At 39.7% G+C, this 20,785-nt stretch overlaps 2 protein-coding genes across 7 annotated transcripts in view; one reads left to right on the top strand and one right to left on the bottom strand.

Annotated features, from left to right (window-relative positions):
• Positions 1 to 2,411, top strand: part of LOC119907120 (oxysterol-binding protein-related protein 10) — a 92,973-nt gene extending 90,562 nt beyond the window's left edge. For all 6 annotated transcript variants that reach the window (XM_038724724.1, XM_038724722.1, XM_038724725.1 and 3 more), the window contains one exon: positions 649 to 2,411. In XM_038724724.1, coding sequence (XP_038580652.1) covers positions 649 to 693 — 45 coding nt within the window. In that variant the 3' untranslated portion in view covers positions 694 to 2,411. The remainder of the gene's footprint in view (positions 1 to 648) is intronic.
• A 1,625-nt stretch (positions 2,412 to 4,036) lies between these two features.
• The window catches only part of LOC119907121 (dolichyl-diphosphooligosaccharide--protein glycosyltransferase subunit STT3B), an 87,488-nt gene continuing 70,739 nt past the window's right edge, over positions 4,037 to 20,785 (bottom strand). The window contains exons 8-16 of the mRNA XM_038724727.1: positions 17,734 to 17,782; positions 16,896 to 17,050; positions 14,959 to 15,170; positions 13,467 to 13,654; positions 12,507 to 12,678; positions 11,769 to 11,942; positions 10,478 to 10,591; positions 8,244 to 8,450; positions 4,037 to 7,458 (exon numbers count right to left, since the gene is read on the bottom strand). Coding sequence (XP_038580655.1) covers positions 7,384 to 7,458; positions 8,244 to 8,450; positions 10,478 to 10,591; positions 11,769 to 11,942; positions 12,507 to 12,678; positions 13,467 to 13,654; positions 14,959 to 15,170; positions 16,896 to 17,050; positions 17,734 to 17,782 — 1,346 coding nt within the window. The 3' untranslated portion in view covers positions 4,037 to 7,383. The remainder of the gene's footprint in view (positions 7,459 to 8,243; positions 8,451 to 10,477; positions 10,592 to 11,768; positions 11,943 to 12,506; positions 12,679 to 13,466; positions 13,655 to 14,958; positions 15,171 to 16,895; positions 17,051 to 17,733; positions 17,783 to 20,785) is intronic.

The following is a 20,785-nucleotide window of genomic DNA, read 5'->3' on the forward strand; positions in this document are numbered from 1 at the left end:
ATAATGCAATAAAGTAAATTTTTTTTAGTGTGCTGTTGATGGACTGCCTGCTATTCTCCTGCAATGCTGTGCACAAAGGAAATGTAGAAGTAGCTCATAGCTGGAATAACTGTGAATAAATTGTTGGTAGTGGTGAGACATTCTAGAGAGATCTGAGAAAACAAAACGGTAATTAATAAAATCAAGTGAACAGGGAGAGACTGTCCGAAAATGTGTGCAGTTATTCGTAAACAATATTATGAATCTCCCCTCTCTGTGACGGACAGCTTTTCACTCTGCCTTCTGGTGTGTAAATACACACTTTTGATTTCCTACATGAGCGGACATCATGTCGTTCAAACTAGTTCTTCTTATCGAGCACAAGCCGACCCTTATTGTGAAATAGAATATAAAATAGAAGTAAAGCAGAACTAACTAACTGGCAAGTTAATTTTATTATTACTTGGCCTGTTGAATTAGGCTGGAGGAAATAAATCCCAAATCATATCTCAAAACCTCAGAAAACATCCACTACCTACATGGCCTTATGCCACTATGTACTACTTTTGGGGACTTGGGTCACTGACCCTTTGTCAGATGATCAAAGTTTAAGTTTATTAGAGATTTCTTCCACTAAGAATCGTCCATTTTTTCTTCTTGCATGTGCAGGGAGACGGCTGGATCTACAACAACTCACTGTTGAAGTCGACCTGACAGCAGACCAACACAGTCTTCTCATGGACAAAATCTGAGCTCCCGCCTCCCCAAGCTGAGGGCAGAGGTCAGGAAGCGAAGCGCAGGGAGGGGCGTACTCCAGAGACCTTCAGACTTGTGCTATAGACTCCCAGTGACACACAAACAGGAAACAAGCAAGGTGCCAAAGGGATCTCCGGTGGTTGGAGCTCCTGGGACAAAAGTACATTTTTATAAACAGTTAATATTACTATTCTAAGTAGAGTATTTCTATTTTTCACCTTGTCAAGGCCTTTTTTGCACACGCACAGTAATGAAGTTTGCCACTGGTCTTTTGCTTAGACGTTTTTTTTAATGATCAATATGTTTTCTCAGACATCAATGTTTGGTTCCAAGCTTTTAGTTTGTGATGCAGCGTTAGAATGAATTGGTAGAAGTTCCCTGTAACACACAATACTGTAGCTGTAAACGAGTTGTTTATATAAAAGCACTTTTACCATAGAAATAAATTTAATACTTTATTATATATGGCTTTTACCAATCAGGGTGATCTCTAAGAGCTTTAAAGGGGAAAACTAACCATCTAACCAGATTTAAAACGAGATATAAACAGAGGTAAAACAAACAAATGTACTACATTAGATTTTGTCTTAGTATATATTATTGCACAGTCCATTGCAGTAAGCTATTAGAAAGTAAAGGTCCTGATTGTTTTGTCTGCACTATGAATGTATTTAGGCACATTTTAATAGTATGCTTGTACTGTGTAGCTATTCTACATGCTTATTGTGTTTTACCTTTATATTTTGCCACGTCGCTACAGTTACAGTATTTCACCCACTGAGCGAGAAGCCTCTGCATAACAGACGCTTTCCATTACTACCTCTCTTATTCAGCTATTCCAGCCATTAGCCATTTATACTTCCAAAACAAAACTTGTGACAAAATGCGCCAGGGTTTTCAAAATTCTTTTTGTTTGTTTGTATCTGTGCCCCCCAAATGGCACTTGTGTAATTAGGCTGCAGCTGCTCACCCAGTCCGTGCCTCCTGAAGTTAGTACTTCTCCTCAGGTCGCCCGTGGTGATGAATATGGATGAAGAAGGCTTGCGGGGGAAAAAAAAAACAACAACTATGTTCTCACATCTGGGGGTCGCTCGAAGGTTGCCTCTGTGAAGATGAGAGGATAATCTACCAGAATAACAATCACTGGGAACTGGGATAACCAGCCTGCTGGGGAGAAAAGGAAATTTAATGTGTCCTACTACTGTGGTACTTACATTCCATGTTTGACAAAGTCTGTGGCCAATTTCATGGTTTTTCAACAAAGTAGAAATTAAATAAGAACAATTAACAGTAAATCCACTTCACATTTTTCTGAAGGACTTATATATTTGTCATGGAGGGATATTCACATAATCACCTCACTGCTTGCTCTTACAGATGTTTCTTCACTTAAATTTTCAAATGGTATTAAGCCAGGTGAATTTACCAGATGCCTATTTGTAGCTTGTCATGCCATGACAGTATAGAGAACAAACCTGCAACCAGTCATCTTCAGCAAACCACTGTTCATTACTGATTTATGACATTCGCCTTACATGAAACTAACAGTTTTATTTTGTTTTTTTATATCCAAAGGGATCCAGACTCACTGAAGTAGATAGTGACTGTGGATAAAGGAGGTATTATCTATTAATAAAGACCTATCTTTTTTTTAATTAAACATGTCTTCTTACAAATGTCTTGCATTCAAGTGATTCATCATATACTGTATACCGCTACTCCTTGTTCCCTCCACAGGTAGAGGACCTATGCAACATCTAAGTCTTCGTAAGAAAGGTCACAGTATGTGCTATTTGAGATCGCTGTTCTAATAAATGTGCCATGACAATTATGGACTCACTTTAGCCTTGTTAGTGGCGTGGCTCCAACCTGGAGTATCTAATCCTGAACAACTTGATAGAGAAATATGCCGTAAATTTAGTACAAATATTCACAGTACATGAAGATGAACTCTAATAACGTTGGTGACACCAGCAGATAACCAACCAATTTCCAAGAAGTTAATCTCAAAATTACATCTTTAAAGCTTAGAACCAAATTCCTGTCAATTTAAGCATAAGATTTTTAACATAGCAAATATGTTGATGGCACGATAACATGCTTAGCATTAGCATTATAAACAAAGAGGCTAAATGTTGGCTTGTCAAGCTAAACATTACATGACACAAAAACCATGATAATTTCAGTATGCGAACATGGCAACATGCTAGCTAACGGTTAACATGCTTTATGTGACATGGTTGACTAAATATGCTAACTTTTAGCATAGCACATTATCATGGCCAAGGATGAGCATGCTAGCATCTTTAGGTGTGTGCTAAAATGTCTGGATACAGTTTGAGGATGATCTGACAAAGAGCTGAGTCTGACAACCTAAGATGGCCACGGCAAAGGGTATACCTTCCTCCAAATTTAACAATAATTGCCTATCAGGGATGTTTTGTGGGGTGAAATGAGCATTACAACTTCATGTGGTTCCTTTGGAATACTAATAGGGTGCTGCTTCACATACACTGGTCAACATTGACCACTGACCGGTGCCATGATAACGAGAAAAATCAGTGGGTGGGACATATAAGGCAGCAACTGAACATTTTGTCCTCGAAGTTGTTAGAAGCAGGAAAAATGGGCAAGTGCCAGGATTTAAGCGACCTTGACGAGGGCCAAATTTTGATTGCTATCGAAGGTGGTCCAAGGAAGACAAAGCTGTGAACCGGGGACAGGGTCACGGATGGTCAAGACTCGGTGATGTGGGGGGCAAAGGCTGGCATGTGTGGTCCAACGCAACAGACGAGCTACTGTAGGTCAGATTGTTGAAAAAGTTGATGCTGGTTCTGAACAAAAGCTGTCACAACACACAGTGCATACATAGCGGAGTCCATGCCTTGAGGGATCAGGGGTGTTTTGGCGGCAAAAGGGAGACCTGTTATGGCTGATCGGTGTATGTCCAAGAATAGTTCTTTACAGGTTTCAAGTGCTTACTCAGATCTAGTTAAGGAATATTAGGAAGTTATTCATTGATGGGAAGCTTGACTTTACATTACTCAACCAATATTTACCCACATACCAATGGATTCCACCTCGTGACCATACACTCACTCACAAGCATGCTTTCTTTCCTTCCTTCTTACTGTTGCAGACTCAGGAGCAAGTGTCTTCATCCAAAGGCTAATGCTGCCATCAAGTGGTTGGCTTTCTGTTTGCCTAGAAAAATATGAATATACTGAATGTAATTTCCGTTTATCTTTCTGAATAATGCTTTGGTTTAAAAATGGCACATCAATAACAACATACACAAGTGTTTTCATTAAAGTGTATATTTAAAGATGGCTTAACAGAACAACAATGTAAAAATGTAAACTTTGAAGGTGAGGGAGGGATTTCATTAGAACAAAAATGATGTTGGGGACAGACGGCACTGAGCTACTAAGAAATGAGTAAACTTAGTAGAGGAAGGAACCGTTCCGCCACACCGAAGTGACACAAAATGTAAGGAAAATAAAAACAAAGGGCAACACATTGCACGTCACATTAAGGCTTAGTCTGAACTCTCCCCTCTCTTGACAAATGAGGAATCCAAGGACATGACACAGTTTTAGGCTTTGTGTAACTGAATAACAATGTGGCATTGTGTCGAAGGTCTGAAGCCTGAAATGGTGACACCGTTTCAAACAAGATCAAAGCAAAAAGAACAAAGTGATTCAGACAATTTAAAAAAAAAAAAAATGTGTAGAAGCGGTGAAACTAGCCAGTCACTTTTTGTGAGATGTGACAAAACAAGTACAGCTGTATGATGTGTTAGTCTTTTGATGTGTCACTTATTTGAAAAACAAAAATACATGCATATACAGAAACTTAAGTGTTTGGACAGCTGAAGAAGAACCCAGACACACAAAGAACAGTGCAGTGCCCAGAGGACAACAAGTCAAAGGTTATGGCTCATTAGAGCTGCGTCCCAACTGTGTAGTATATGCTAGAGCTGAAACAATCACGTGATTAATCCATAAATCAATTGACAGAAAATGAATGAACTATTTTTAATGTTTGATTAATATTAATAAATATTTATTTTCTTGCAAATTTCATTGCAAATGTGAATATTTGCTTGTTTCCTTAGTCTTCTATATTAAACTAAATATCAGCCGAGTCAAAATGTTGTGATATCCTGAGGACCAAACCATTAACGAAGAAAATAATTAACAGATTCATCGATTGGACAATTGGGATTAAGATTTTTTTTGTGTTACAAACTGGGGGTTAGGACTTTGAAAGCCATGTGGGGTCTAATGTAAGATGTTATTTAGGTGCATCTAGGGCTGGGCAATAAATCAATAATTATCGCAATATAATTTTCCTCAATAACAATATAACAAACGTTCAATATATCGTCAATAAATGTTTGATTTAAGTCATTTGAATCCCGAACAAATTAGCACTTATTTTTTCCTATTAAGATATTTTGTTGAGAAAAAGGGACTGAAAAAAAGAAAAAGATTTTACTTAATTTTACTCAAGCATATAATAAAAAAAATTAATTGTTTTGAATGTTCCTCAGATTTTTTAAGTGATCCACTATTTGGTGTTAAGTGTTTGTCATGTTCTGACCATAAAGAAAAGTTTAAAACCACAACTAACCATCTGATTTCTTCAAAAAGCAAAAATCCGGCTTTTAACTTGATAGAAATAATCATTTGACATTTATCGTGATAATTATCTATATCGAATGGTATGAAATTTTTTATCATGATTAAATTTTTGGCCGTATCACCAAGCCCTAGGTGCATCATGGGAAATGTAGGATCCAGCATTTTTGGAGCTCGACTCACACTGGACTAAAAGTTAAGGATCATCTCGACCTCTGCTGCTTTGATATTGATTTTTTTGAATCCGTCTCTCGCTTGTCCACCGACTTTAGAACCTGTGGTGTACGCCTTTAATGTGCAGCTATTTTGATAATAGATTTATCATTTGTTAAGCAAAAATGCCAAAAATTTGCTTGCTACAGCTTTTTCCAGGGAGATGATTTGCTACTTCTGTTTTATCTCTGTAAATTCAATACTTTTGGTTTTCGGCAGTTTGTGAGACAAAACAAGACATTTGAAGATTGACATTTTAACTTAATTTGAGACATTGTATAGACAAAAAAATTAATAAAATAATTGGTTGCAGCCCTAATGCTTACTTACATTATTTAGAATAGCTGTTAATTCTACAATGTGAACAAATTACATTAGGGGTGAAACAATTAGTTTATTAGTTGATAGTATTTTGGTAATAATAAGACTTATGTTGCAGCCCTAATGCTTACGGACATATTTGAGAATGATGGTTGCTTTTTTAGACTTTTATGCAGTATGGAATTAGGACACAGCTCTAAAGTAACCTGAAGATGGCCGTTAGTCCATCCTTTCCCAACCTCAGTTGTCTTTTCTAGTTTGAGTACCTGTGTACCAACTACCCCCCTTCACAGTTCCCTTCCAGACATATTGAAAATGTCCAGTTTCCATAGCCTCAGTCTGGTCGAAGCACCCAGCCGGCCGCATTGATACATGATCAGATAAATCAAAACACTAACAAAGCAGACAGTCACAAATTAATGAGGCGATTATGACCAGCGATGAGGCACTAGGCTTTGCACACTGAACTACAGAGCTCCCTCTGCAGGAAGGGAGGCCTAATTTATTTTCACTACTTTTTACCTATGCTTGCTTTCGTCCGTCTTTAAAACCCTAGCAGCAGAAATATACAATCTATGCAATTTATGAAAAACGAGGGCTAGGGGTGGGAGTTTGTAAAAATTCACATTCATTCTTTCAACAAAACCTCAAGCCCCTCTGTACAAGAATTATTGCATTCACTGATCTATTTGCTGTCATACAAAAAAAAAAAAAAAAAAAAAAAAACAATCACAAAGAAATTAGGAAAAAACAGGAACTGCATATTTAAAAATCACCACAATACTCCAATATATTATCATCCTTTAGACATTTTCTTTACATAATATATTTACATATTAGGCCAATTTTTTTTTTTCTAAAGAATTTGTTGAAAAAGAAGGTTGGGGAGCCAGGCAGACATAAAGGAGATGACGATGATAAAAAGGTTAATATTACAGATGGGCTGTGCCTAGACGGTGACGTTCCTCCATACCGCATACTGTCCTCTGTACACGTGTCAGGAACAAGTCCTCAGCTTTCACTCCTGCGCTTTCTCGCTCTCAGTAATGAGTTCACATGTGCCATGGAGCAAGGTCGATGGGTCTTTGGTGCAAATGTTCCAAGTCTTCTCTCGTTTCCCCTCCACGTCCTCTCAACCCCAAACCCCGTACTGAAAAGCAGTTAATTAAATGTACCACAAAATAATTAATCAACGCCGAACCAAGTAGAGCAGCCCTATACCTTGCCACACATTCAAGTACAAAGTAAAAAAAAAAATTAAGATAAAAGAAAATAAGCAAGACATACAGTCCTCAGGATAAAACGCACAACAGTTCTGGAGCTAGCCAGATATGACACTTCAACTTCCTCAACACGGGGGGCGCTCTAATGAGAAGAGACCAAGTGCCAGATAAACAGCTCCTGTGTTCTTCTTCACTGGTTGTTCAAGGTTTCTTCGCATTTGTTTGCCTAGAAGAGTTCATCATCATCATTATTTTTTTTGTAGTTTCTTGCCTTTTCTCAGGGCAAGCTTGTTCTTGATGTGTCCTCGCTTCCTCTTGGCGGTCTGGTCACAGGGACAGAAAAAAGAAACAACCATCTAATTAAAATCATTTTCATCTAGAATTTACAGGATAAAATTGGATTTTAATTACTTACATATCACTTCTGGCCCACCAAACAGAACCTATTGATAGGATCTAATGACCATGACAACTGAATATGATAAATTTAAAGTCACAGAAATATGGAGTTCCTCTGCTTCAATAAATTGTAGATATAATGAAGTACATATTATGTACAATACTGGTCTTAGGTATATAATCTAGTTTATTTGTGATGGATAAATGTTAATATCACAAACATTCATTAAAAGGTAACTTTGAGTCTGTAGATTATATGTACAGTCACTCTGCTACACTTATAGGGTATATTATAATATATAGATTTTCCATTATAGTCATTTCCCACAGGAAATCCAGCGATTCTGTTCAAGACCAGCTCAATAAATAGAATCTGTGGACAATGTATGATATGTCCTGGTACTCCCCTGAACTACAAGGCAGCATCACATTCACCCTCCATCCCTTCCACACACATTCCAACATATGAAACTGTCAGAGAGCAAGAAACTGAGTAGTACTACAAATACTACTCCTTCTAATAAGCTATTAGTTTACAGACTGAAGTCACCGTTACTGCTTTCTATGTCGGCCAGTGAAAAAGACTTCTTGAGAATGGGTTTGCTTGCAATGTTTGGGTGCAGTTTCCCTTCAGTTATAAAATATGAATGAATATTTCTAAAACATGAATCACCTATTTAAAACAACAAAACAGGATGTCTTCTTGTACCTTCTTGGAGGTGTACTTCTGCTTGGGCACGACATTACGAAGCTTGTGGTCCAGCGGCTCTCTGTTATCCAGGTTCTTGACCTTGTAGATCCTGACCAGCCAGTGCTCTGAGGTGAACGCCTCCTCCAGGTGCTTGAACTTGATATCCTTGTTGCCGATCTCGGCGTTGCGTGTGCGGTCGAAGCCAGGAGGCGTCCGGAAGTCCAGCTTGGGAGATGGATAAAGTTGTCATTAGACAACTTGCAAAAAGCTTCTTGGTTTAAAAGGAATAGTTTGACATTCTGGGATTTTTGGTAAATAAATGGCGTTAGATGATACCACTCTCATATCCATAAGTTGAATATGGGGGTACAGCCAGCAGCCGGTTAGCTTCGCTTAACACAAACACTGCAAATGGTGGAAACAGCTAGCCTTCTTCTGTCTAAAGGTAACAAAATTCAAAATTGTCTGGCACATAAAACCCCATCATTTTCACACTTCAGTCTTTATACAGATTCTAGAAACTTGTTGTAACGTATTAATGAATTTGCTTTCCTTTTGGACAGAGCCAGGCTAGCAGTGTCCCCCCGTTTCCAGTATTTATGCTAAGCTAAGCAGCTGCTGGCTGTACCTTTGTAATTACCAGCCAGACACGACAGTAGTGACGATCTTCTCATTTAACTCTCAGCAAGAAAGCGTATTTTTGAAATGTCTTGAATGTTTTGAAAACTTATTAATTTGACAAAAACTGAACTTTTCAGACGCAACGTAACAATCATCTTTCAAAGACATCTAAACTGCAACTTCATTTTAATTCCATCTCAGCCCACTACAGTTTCACTAACTCAAACATTAGCATTAAATCGATAAAGACAAGGACAAATGCAATTATAAAAGAAAAACAAAAGGTTTGATATCACCTTGATTACAGCCCAGAGTCTGCCCTTTGGCAACTATCACATTACATTTTGTATGAGCCACTTACAACTTCTTACTGACTGCTCCTCTTTCTGTGTCCTCGCACTTCATTTGCCCTTCTCACGTCTCAAAGCGTCGGCCTCCATCTACCTTCCCTCTATTCTGTTTTTTTCTCCCGTTTCCTCCTCCCTCTTCACTCTCTACTCTAACTCTCCCTTTGGGTACCACCTTCCCATCTACAGTACCCTTGACATCTTGTTCATGCCTTCAGGCAGCTTCAGAGGACACAGAGTGTGAAATATTAAATTATTATTTGTCACAATAGTTTAGTCTCTTTGCATGCATTTTGTAGCGCTGTTCAACTTGTCATTTAAATGCTAAGAAAAGGAAGTAAATGAGTAGGTTTTTGAGGAGATATCAAGTCCCTGGTTGGATTCTATTCATTACATACTTCCTAGTATGCATCGTCAGTATTATCCTTTAATCCCACTCACCTCTGCAAACTGCATCCTCAACTATCCTGTATGGTTCACTCCTTTCCACTTATTGTCTTTTTCTGGGTGTCCTCTAAGCCTCCGTTTCCCCTTGTCACATTCTGTTTCTGTAAACCTAATCTACCCCTCCCTAGTCTGACTGTTTCCTCCTTCACTTGCTGGGCTCCCTCCCTCCTGTCCTCCGTCTCCTTCTGTGCTTCAGTCTCTGCATCTCTTTTCCCCCTGAAACGGCGCTGTGAGCTGCACAGAGCTTTGGCTGTCTGTCTGCGGATGGCGGCTGCATTGATTCTCCCTTCTCAGTTGAGCTGTTGGCCACATCTACAGCAGGGATGTAAGCACCTGGCAAGAAGGATCCCTCTCATCTCTCCACTGCTACCTGCCAGAAGTAGCCGTGGCACATTTCAAAGCTTCCACCAATCCTTCACCCCCCCCCCAAAAACCCCACTCCGATCTTCAGGAGCTCCCCAAGGCATTGCTTAAATCCTCTTCTGCCTGTCTGTCACCCAGCTCTGCTTTTGAGATACAGTAGCAAGAAGTTTTACACCTTTGGTGGTGGCACCTTCTTGTTATTCTCTGGTAAAGCTGTGTGCTGCATAATATACAGTAGCTATACATTTTACTTCTTTGGTGATGGCAGCTGCTTGTTACTTTCTGATCTTGGCAAAGAGCTGAAACTCATTATTTGTACCTCCGAAGTAGAAAATAACCCACACAAAAATTCTCTGTCTTTCACTCTAGCCCTGACCTTCCTTTCAGATGGGGAAAAAATGATCAAATACATGCAGAGTTAGAGTTTTTGACAATGTTATTTGGCCAGTCGATAATTAGAACTGCTATCCTCACCTGCATTTCACCAAATCGATAATAGGACATCTTGTACATGAGGCAGTTGAGCAGAGTTGGTGAACCGGCTTTGTCCACTCTGAACTCTCCCTGAGGGGTGAAGTAGTCGCTCTCCTAAAGACAACAAGGATGAGATAATGTCCAGAAAATAAGTAGACTGTGAAGTAATTTAGTAGCACAAGCAGCAAGAACTCAGTGACTGGAAATGATGAAAGGGGTGGATGGCATGTGGGATACAAATAAATAAATTACATCACTTAAATCGATTAAAAGTATCGTCTTTGCATAAACATAACAAATGTTGTCCCACACTTTAGAAATTACTTATCTCTGTTACACCCAAAACCAGAAACCAGTGCACATGCAAGTTTTGGGTAATACACTTATTAACTTTTTGTTTTTTGTACAGATTAAATGAATTAGACATAACGTGTAGTGATCTTTGGAGGTGCCGTTAAGCAGATTTTTGCGGTATTCGGACAGATCCAGTCTAACTGTTCCACCTTGTTTCTTAGCTAAGCTAACCATTTGCTGGATGTAGCTTCATATTTACCACACAGACATGAGTGGTATCCATCTTCTCATTTAACTCTCTGCAAGAAATTCTGAACTACTCCTTTAAGTAACTGGGTTACAGAGTAGGGGAAGGAGACTAGAGAAACATGGTTTCCTCAGCTAGATTTCTTCTTGGCCATGTTTACTGTAGCTGGATTTTCAATTCTACACATGTACATGACAAAGACTTCAGAGTGTTAAAGTACCGCTATGACAGCAGAGTGGCGGGATGACAGGAAAGATCATAACGCACACAGCGATAGATTCAGTCCAGCTAAAACTGAACACAGAATAGCCTCTGAAGTCCAAACAAGTCTGCTTCCGCTGCTGAACATTTTCCAATAAGCAGCGTGTCGCTTCCATAATAAGGTCAACCTACTGAATGGGTTTTTGTGGCTGTTGTGCCGGATATGAGCTAGCGGCAGCCATTAATGAGGTGCTGTATGTTGACAATTCGAGCCAGCAAAAAGTAAAAATGTAAAAGAAAATGGGGACGACATGGAAATCTCAATTACATATATTCCTGCATTAAAAAACTGTTCTAGTTACCATTCTGTCTTCAACTTGTTCTCCAAGTTGAGGATAACATGAAAGCACCACAATGGGCTGAGCAGTCTGTCCTTGAGCACCATTATAAAGAGCGAGTGTGTGTGAGTGAAGAGGTAACATTGATTTCACTGCTGTGCAAGTCCCTGCTACATGGTTTCCTGGAGAATAGCTGCAGTGACACACTCACCCTGATGTCCTTGGGGTGCTCTCCCTCCGCTATCCTCACCATCCACAGGAACTTGTTTATATCGTCTCCTGAGTAGCCAATGACACCCCCGAAGATAATCAGCACGTAGTCCACGTCCAGTGACCTCATGATTTTGTAGGCTGCACTCTCGTTGGATGACATGGCTTTCCCCACCTAAAAACAATGATAAAGAATGACAAGCCGTACTTTAAGTGGGGTTTCCTGTTTCACAAGACATACTGCGACGGCAAAAAAAACATTAACATTTAATATTATTAAACAGGGATCCATCTTACATTCTCTGTAATTACATTTCCTATGGACAAATGCTGAAGAGACAACAGGCAGCAGGTAGAAAGCAAGAAAGAAGAAAGCTAGAGGGCTTTAACAGACTTAACTAAAAGACACAAACATTCCTCTATATTTGGCAGCAGAGAGAAAAAAAAATAAATCAAACCCACAGACTCTGACAGCAATTAACTGAAATCCCCTTCAGTGTAAATTCAATGGGAAAAGTTTGAACAAACAAGATTATCTGGCTTGTTGGAAGGAGCGGTTTTATACAAAGTGGCAATTACATAAAAAATTGAGTGAAGAGCTTGCTAATCATCCAGTGGCTGCAAGAAGGAATCATTCATTTCCCTGTGTGTGCATGAAGCGAGAGTGAACCAGGAAGAGAGCAAAGAGAGGAAGACAAGAAACGGAATAAGACAGACAAGAGAGAAACGGGGGGCTTACCAGTGCTATATGACTGTTGTTCCACGTGTTATTATCTACCAGCGTGGTCCTGTTGGCCATGCCGGCTATTTGGTAGCCGTAGTCCCACCAGGACATGACGCGTGCATGCTCATCTGTGTTCTGTCTCAACCAGTAGTAGGCCTCCCTGAAGTCGTCCAGAATGTTGCGGGTCCTAACAAGGAAAATAACGTCGACAGGTAACATCCTTGACAGGCATATGGCTACGGAGATATTAATATTTAATTTAAGACTTTGAATCAGAAGAGCAACAACAGCTGAAAATAGAGCATCCGTGCATAATAATCGGAGGGTTAAAAAACACCTCACACTTTGAACGTTCATGTCCTAATTTTACCTCGAGCAGCGGGAGCAGACAGAAAGCCTGGCAACCAATTAACCGTAGGTAGGGTAATCATTTTATGTCTGTGTGTGCATTTTTTGCGCGAGTGTGTGGGTGTATATGTGCGAGAGGAAAAGAGCAGAGTGACAGCTATGCTGCTCCCAGTAGCATAGCTAAAGCATTGTCTGAAAACTGCCGTGGTTTCATTAATATATGTATGAGAAGTTGTGTCTTCTATTTAGTCTTGGTCTTCAATATTTCCTCTCTAATGCTTAAAGAGAATAATTATGCCTGTAAAGAAGCTCAGAGAGAATATTATATCAGCTTTTTGAAACGGTCCACAGATGTTTTCTGTGACCTAGAAACTCTAAGCAATCATAACAACGCTTATAGGTGCACATATCAATATTTCCACAAACCTCTTTTGAAAGATACATATGCTCCCTCTATGCTGCTGCTCTGTGTGTTCTTGCATACTCACACACGTGCTCATTTGCATACAAGGTGGTGCAATCCATCTCTCCGCATCATTAGCTATAACTAGAGCTTTTGCTTGGCTCCTTCCGGTTATTTGACATCCATTAACACATTACTGAAATGTGTGCGTGTGTAATTCGTACCCGTCATGGTTGTACGAGGCGAGCACCACGCTGGGACTGGAGTAAGCGTTGCTGGTGACCCAGGTGCAGTGGACGGCGAACATCATCAGCAGCATCAGCATGAGCATGGTGACAATGGACTTGATGTTTGGACCCAAGCCTTCCTCAGCCTTCTCCTGCTCTGACACATGTTTGCGCACCTTGCCAGCCTGCAGGGGGAGACAAACACCGAGATGGACGGCAAAGTCTGTAGCGTTTAGGGGAAATGAATTATTGAGTGAAATAAATTATTGAATGAATTAATTGAGCAAAGCTTCCTAGAGCAGCCAGAAGTTTTCCATGCTGTGTGATGAGTTAATATTACTTTACACTGGCAGAAGAGAATTGTTGAGGCTACGAAACCTCTGGTGAGGAGGATTATCTTCTTCATCAGCACCTCAAATTAACTTGCTCTGAACTGTGGCTAAAAGTGAGCGGAGATACATGTGGATAAGAGGACGTAAAATTGGAATTCTGCCACTAATTCCAAACTGCGATGTGATAGTATATGTAATTTGTTCTTAGGCCTGTCTTTTAAAGGAGATCTTGATCTTACTGGAACTTCCTAATTAAAGAAATGTTAGTTAACTGACTAACATATAGGAAAAATCTCTTAGAAAACAAATTGTTTAACACTAAACTCCTCCATGAACATAAATTCATGTAAAGAAGGCTGAGTGTCTGTCTTAAAGGAACCCCGTAGAGATTTAATTTTATATGATGTCATTTACATGCATCTGACCTCAAAACATTTGCAGAACCTTTTGTTTTAAAATCAGCATTGTTATACTTGGCACAGTACTGCTTTTTACCACACGCTTTTACAAAGAACTATCAGCAGAAATGTGTGCAATTTTTATTTTTACTAACTGAAAAGCCTTCAAGCATTGTAAGCTAAATGTCCATCACTGTGTTTTTTCCACCTGTGCAGGAAAGCGAGGATGTGCAACGAGCACCATCAACACAAGCAGACTTCCAACATTGCTGTCTCAATGTTAAAAAACTGGATTAAACAGGTCATTTTTTAAGCTAAAATGTTATTTCAGCATGTTAACTGATGACAAGGTGGACTTGAATAGACAGCACCACAGTTTGGTTCAACAGTGACAGCAGTCGGATCAAAATAAAAAAATAAAAATAAGTGAGACGGCTAAAATTATGTAAACGGCATCACACAGTTGCAGCTGAATCACAGTTTACACAAACTGCTGAGAAAAACTGGTGGGGAGTGACGAGGGAAGCTGATAACAGATAAGTGATAAATCCAAACTGTAAAAGGTGCTGCAAAATATCTCAGTGACTGGCGTTTTGCCTTTTCTTGATTGCCGTGGTACTACAGTATTATATGCATTGTAATAACATGACCTGTTGTAGGGCAATCCAAAGTGCAAAGAATATGAATATTTCCTCAAGGAAAGCAGCATTATTTCTGTAGATAATGTGCATTTCACAGTTATTCTGTCTTTTCTTGTACCTTGTCATAAAGATTCCCAGAATTCCTCTTGTCGTCCTCATCGCTGCTGTCTTCAGCAGGGGGTTTCTCCCTCTTTGTGTCGTCTCCCATGTAATGCTCAAAGACACTGGAGAAAGCCACTGCAGACAGCATGCACACCACCGGAGTCAGTGTCAGCATCAGACGCACCATCACGCCGGCAAAATAGACCGCACTGATGGCATATAGGGCCACTGGTAGGAAGCAGGGGGAAAAAGGTAATGGGTGAGAGGTGGGGGTGTGGGGAGAGAGGAAACAAAGTAGACAAAGGTCAGACAAGGAGAAAGACAGCGTGAATGTAAAGGAGAGACAGGAAATAGGGCAGCGTGTGAGAAGGAGATAAGGACATGAAAAAGAGAAATTGAGTTGTTAAGAGCAACACAGCATAATCAGTCTATGTTGGCTCTGCAGAACTCAAAGACTAAATGGCTGGCTGCTTTCCGTCCTTGAAAAGTGCCGACCCGGCTCAACAGGTGCATGGCTAATCAATAGTTGTAATAGGCTGATTAAGTCTGAGGGAGAAACAGACTGCTGAAAGACTGTTTCTAGCATTCAAAAGGTTCTCTGCCCTTGATCCTGGCTGTCTTACTCAGTAAACACAAGTTTAGTTTGAGTTGATGTTTAAAGAAGTTCAGACCGACCTCATTGTTTTTCCATTCAGGCACATGGATGTTTGTGACTTATGATATACTATTATGCATGTTAATGAAGCAGATAACTGACTAACAACAGAACAATTAGTTAATAAAAAGGCCATACAAGTTAAACTGACAAATAAGGGATAACACAAGAGAGTTGTGAAGTGGAAGCAGCTATTTCAGGAACCCCTGGTTCTGGAAGTAAAAGTCATTCATTTTCTCCATAATAGTGTTGTTAGGTGGCTGACAGATTGAGCACTTCCAAGGCTGGGATGGACATAAAACGGTGAATCATCAGCACAAAAGAAAAAAGATCAACTGTGTTAGAAGAGATCAGATTCTTTGATAAAAAATAAAAAAAGTCAAGGGCACAAGCTCTTACATAAAAAAAGTAGGAAGTTACCTATGACTCCCAAGGTACATTTTGGCAAAAAAATCCAATCACAGAGCTCAACGCTTCTGTGAAGCTCATGCTGTTGGGAATAATATAAAACAATGGTAATGATAATACAATCTGCAGTGTAAATTAACTTTCTTTCAGAGGCAGCTATGTTGCAGTGTGTCTGTGTTCCGTCATGACTACAATGGTAAATGGATCAGTTCATGCACCCCCATCCCAGCAAAAATGTATTTTATTTTATCAATACCGGCGATTGCAATAAACTAGATTCAGGTTAGCAAAATAGCCTTGCTAGCATCAGAGCACTTGTGATTGTCACCACAGGAATCTTATTCATACAACTTCAGGTCTGCTCAACATGCACAACACCCCTGATGGGGCCCGTCACCCAGTTTGAGAACCACTGGTGACCCACTCTATCTCCCGAGCCACAGCTGCCCCAGTGACTAAGCGTTCTGAGTTTGTACCTCTCTGAGTCACGCCTCTGGCTGGCTCCAATGGCGGCTGAGGTACCATAGTATTTAGAGCCAGCCCTGATGCCAAACTGACTGAATCAAAAAGAGGCTACAGCCATGCTTACGTCTCTTTGAGTGTTGGCACTAAATGCTCTACACCAGCATGCGAATGTTGAAATTTAGCAGAAAAGTAATTGGATCAGCAAAGTTACTATAATTCATCTTGACGGTGACACAAATTTCATGGCAATCCATCCAATAGTTGAGATATTTTAGTGGTGGACCAAAAAAAAAATTAAAAAAAATACACACTTCCAGCAGTCCTTGTCCTTTGCAACTCTAAATGCGGTATTAACAATGGAAATTAAGGTTTTAAAGCCTATTTTCAAAAACAGCAGAGCTGTGATTTAAATAAAATCTTCCTACCAAACACTCGTTCATCGTTGATGTTCTTGATACAGAACCAGAGGCCTGCTGGGAAAGTGCAGACCAGGATGTGGAGGTCGAAGAAGAATGAGACCCACGTCGTTGGCTGGTGCTCCGACACAGACGCTATGATGGGGATGTGGATCTTAGCATAGCTGGGGATAGAGGGAAGGAGGGTGAGTGAAGGGAGGGGGACAGAGAGAAGGGGGAGGGAGAGACATACAGGATGTAATTCATGTTGGGTTGAGCACATTGGGAGTGTTGAGACAAATTATACAATAGATCCTCCTGATTAACTCTAGAATAATGAGGGAAAAAGATAATTTACCTCCCCAGCATACTTATGGTAAAATACGAACACATTTAGCACGAGAGACGAGTAATGTGCTTTTTTCCTCCCCTCATCTGTCTGTGTGTTCCCTACTTATTAATTTTGGGCTTTTACACAGCACTTTCTATACAATTTTAAATATTTCTCTTTAAAGTGTTTTGTGATTACAGCTGGGAAAGAGAAAACACACAGCACATTAAGGAATTAGTATCAGCCTCCAGAGGAAAGAGAGAAAAAAAATCTTTCCCATACTGCTTCAGTCAGCAAACGGGGGAGAATTGATTGGGTGTGCTGAAATATCAAACACGCTGCACTGCATTTGGAGAACACGGGGTGCCTGGTGCTATTTGGAAGTAAGACAATAGTTCAACACAAAGTCTGTGCTGTACTGTTTTCCCCTCTGGGATGGTGTGGAGGGAGGTTTATAACAATCTTAGAAAACACACATGGACTCGATTGAACAAGTGTTTCATCGGCAGCGAGAGTGTGAAGGTCAGCAGAGCTTACCCGGTGTCCCAAAGTGAGTAGAAACGGCCACTCCATGGAGCAATGTATCCTGAAGAAAGAAAAGCCAGTCAATGAAAAAAATAAACACTAGCCTTTTAAAGCTTTTCATTTGAGCCTTGGAACACAACGACCGTTGGTAGGTTTGCAGGAAGTTTGTTTAATTGTGTTAATGTAAAGATAAGCATAGGAAAACATTAAAATAATGTTTTAGATAATTTCATTATCCTGTTATATCAAAATGTAATTATTTATATGGCAAACTCAACCCAACCGTGCAGCTCTGAATAAATAAAATGGTTACCCATCTGACCCACAGGTCTGGAAAAATGTGTAGCAGAGATTGCCTGAGGATAAACAATGGATGTCTACAGTACAGTTTTAATATTGATTGTGCAAAAAGAATTGAAATATACTGTATAATGTGGTAATGTGTATCTACTTATTCAAAGGCGCTGAAAACCTCTCTATAATAAATATCCATGACTAAATAAGCAGCAATCTAGGCAAAGCTCCAAAGAGCCATCCTTATGAAGAGTTTAACGGTACACTGTTGAGTTTTTGACCACTAGGAGCTCAATGGAGTTTTGTTCTTTTTGTCGGTACTGTGGACAGGTGCAAAGCAGCACGACTAACTTCCTGCCGGTGGTCTCACACTATTCCGCTAATCAACAGTTGGTGGCAGTAATGTGCTAAAAAATGCAGCAATGCACCGACAGCAGTAGTGAAAAAGAGGACTGCTAGAAAGCAAACATACATGAACAAACCACAATATATAATGTACCAAAAAAAATTAAAACAGTGCTTTGGTAATGGTGTATGAGGAAGGAAATGCATTCAACACATTTGTTAAACCTCAAAGATAAAACACTGTGCATTTTGATGAGAAGTGTTTTGAATGTAACCCTAAATTTTGTTAACCAAGACAGTATTTACGTAAACTGAAAATCTTAACCTCATCTTTTATTCAAGGCCCTGACAACTTGTTTTCTCAATTTCTTACTGTGACAGCCATTTGAAGCTAAGCAGCTAAGTAAAATGCCAACTCTGGTTCAAAACCAAGAAAAACTTAAGAGAATGTGTCAATGCTGAAAATGTATTCTATTGATGGCACTTAATTGCTGGAATTGACTTGTTTACAAACGTAACTGAAACTATTTAAGCTGCAAATTAGACCGCACAGGGCATTTTATGTGTGCATCCAAATGTCTTATTTTGGTGACGCTTTGATCTGGAATACATTTCAGCTCTGAACTGTTGCCTGGAGGCTCTCAGAGCTACTCACATGTTCACGTGTGCATACAGACAACACAAACAAAAGCCCTGGCTCCATATTTTACATTTTTTTGGACATGTTTGCACCACCATATAGCTGTACCATGTCCTTTGATGCCCTTTAAAAAAAAAAAAGAGACTGTGCCTAATGCATTTAATAATAATAACATAATCACAATCACATCATAAAAAATAGAGCACTTTTTAAATAAGATGTTGCAGAGCACTAAACCAAAGCAGGCAAGAAAAAGAAGAAAAAGCAGTAACACTGAGATGAAGGACATATTTTGAAAGGTGATTTAAAGTATGACACCATTTTAACCAATCAATACTTGGCTCCGTGTTCAAGATACTGAGGAAACCCACCCGGCTCCTCTGTTGCCGAGACGCTTACGAGATGAAAAGGTCTGCCAGACTAGAGAGGGACATACGCAGTTTCACTGCAAAACTGGCATATCACCAAACAGTCACTGATCCCCACTGCTCAATTGAGACGGCTGACAGATCACAACGTTTACCAGACGTCCAAGTGAAGCCAGGATCCTCACGAGACTGGACTTCTGAACAGACTTCATAAGTGGGCGACCACTTCTAATACAGGCAGGTAACCAATCTAAGGTCACAAATTTTATTGCAGATGAAATGTGCCACCCTCTCTTTGCCCTGGGCAAAAGGCCTGGATGCAATGGCAACCAATCTGACATTTTGTGACTCCAGAGTACATAAACAAAGTACAAAACTGTGGGGTTTTGTGCACCAAATTCTCTAGGTCATGCTGCTTTGAGTATGTGATCTTAAATCTAACACATTAGCAGGAGACAAATAGAAAAAATTTGAATAAAAATCAATAAATAGAAAGGAGGTAACGTTTGAAATGTCTGGGGCCGTCCACTGTGGCCAGAAACCCAGCCGGAGCTTAAAATAATGGATAAAAACATTAACAAGGACAAAGTTCAACCAGCTGGACGTGCACATCAGGGTTCAACCAGGCCAGTCAAAAACAACACACACGTTCATAAAAAAGGCACTCTGTAGAGGACAATCCTCCACCAACACTCAACAGTTCTCCAATTTGCAGAGCTGCAGCATCCGTATCAGTTTATATTTGTTTATCATTTGCCTTCCAGGTTTAATTCTCTGACAAACCAAACGCTTATTAGCAGCTCACTGGGGAGGCCTGGATGTCAGACCATTGGGGGATAGTATATGAACATACTGTAAAAAAATAAATAAAATGGCTTAAATCCCAGATCTGGATCACCATCAAAATCTAATAAACTGGTCCTCACTGATCCTGGCTATCTGTCCACCAAATCTCAGCCAATTTCAGGGTGATTTCTAAAATATTGTGCTAACAAACAGTCAAACAGATGGGGGTGAAAACATTAACCATCTTCTATTTTAGTACAAGCTATATTATGATGAGCGATCTTGACACTGATACTCAATTAGCAGTAGTAAGTTTTTGTTGACAGTAGCTTGGCTTAAACATTCAGCTATCATTAATAGATAAGAAGATGATCTGACCACTGACTTTGCTACATAACATAACATCATTCATTAGCCATCTTTGTTGTGCCTGATTTCCATGTGCAACTGCACAACCCAAAGGAAGTTTTTAATTAATTTAATTTTCTGACATTCACACGACTATTCAGGCTTCATTTGGGAGAGGCAAGTCTTATATTTCTTGGTTTGGGAAGGGATATTTCAGTTGTCATTAACTTAGACAAATTCATATACTAACTATGTGAAAATATATTGTCAGGCTTGGCGTATA

The sequence above is a fragment of the Micropterus salmoides genome, unplaced genomic scaffold, assembly GCF_014851395.1.
Source record: "Micropterus salmoides isolate LMB-PRFRI ecotype aquatic unplaced genomic scaffold, ASM1485139v1 Ms_hic_scaffold_17, whole genome shotgun sequence".
Classification (NCBI taxonomy): Eukaryota; Metazoa; Chordata; class Actinopteri; order Centrarchiformes; family Centrarchidae; genus Micropterus; species Micropterus salmoides.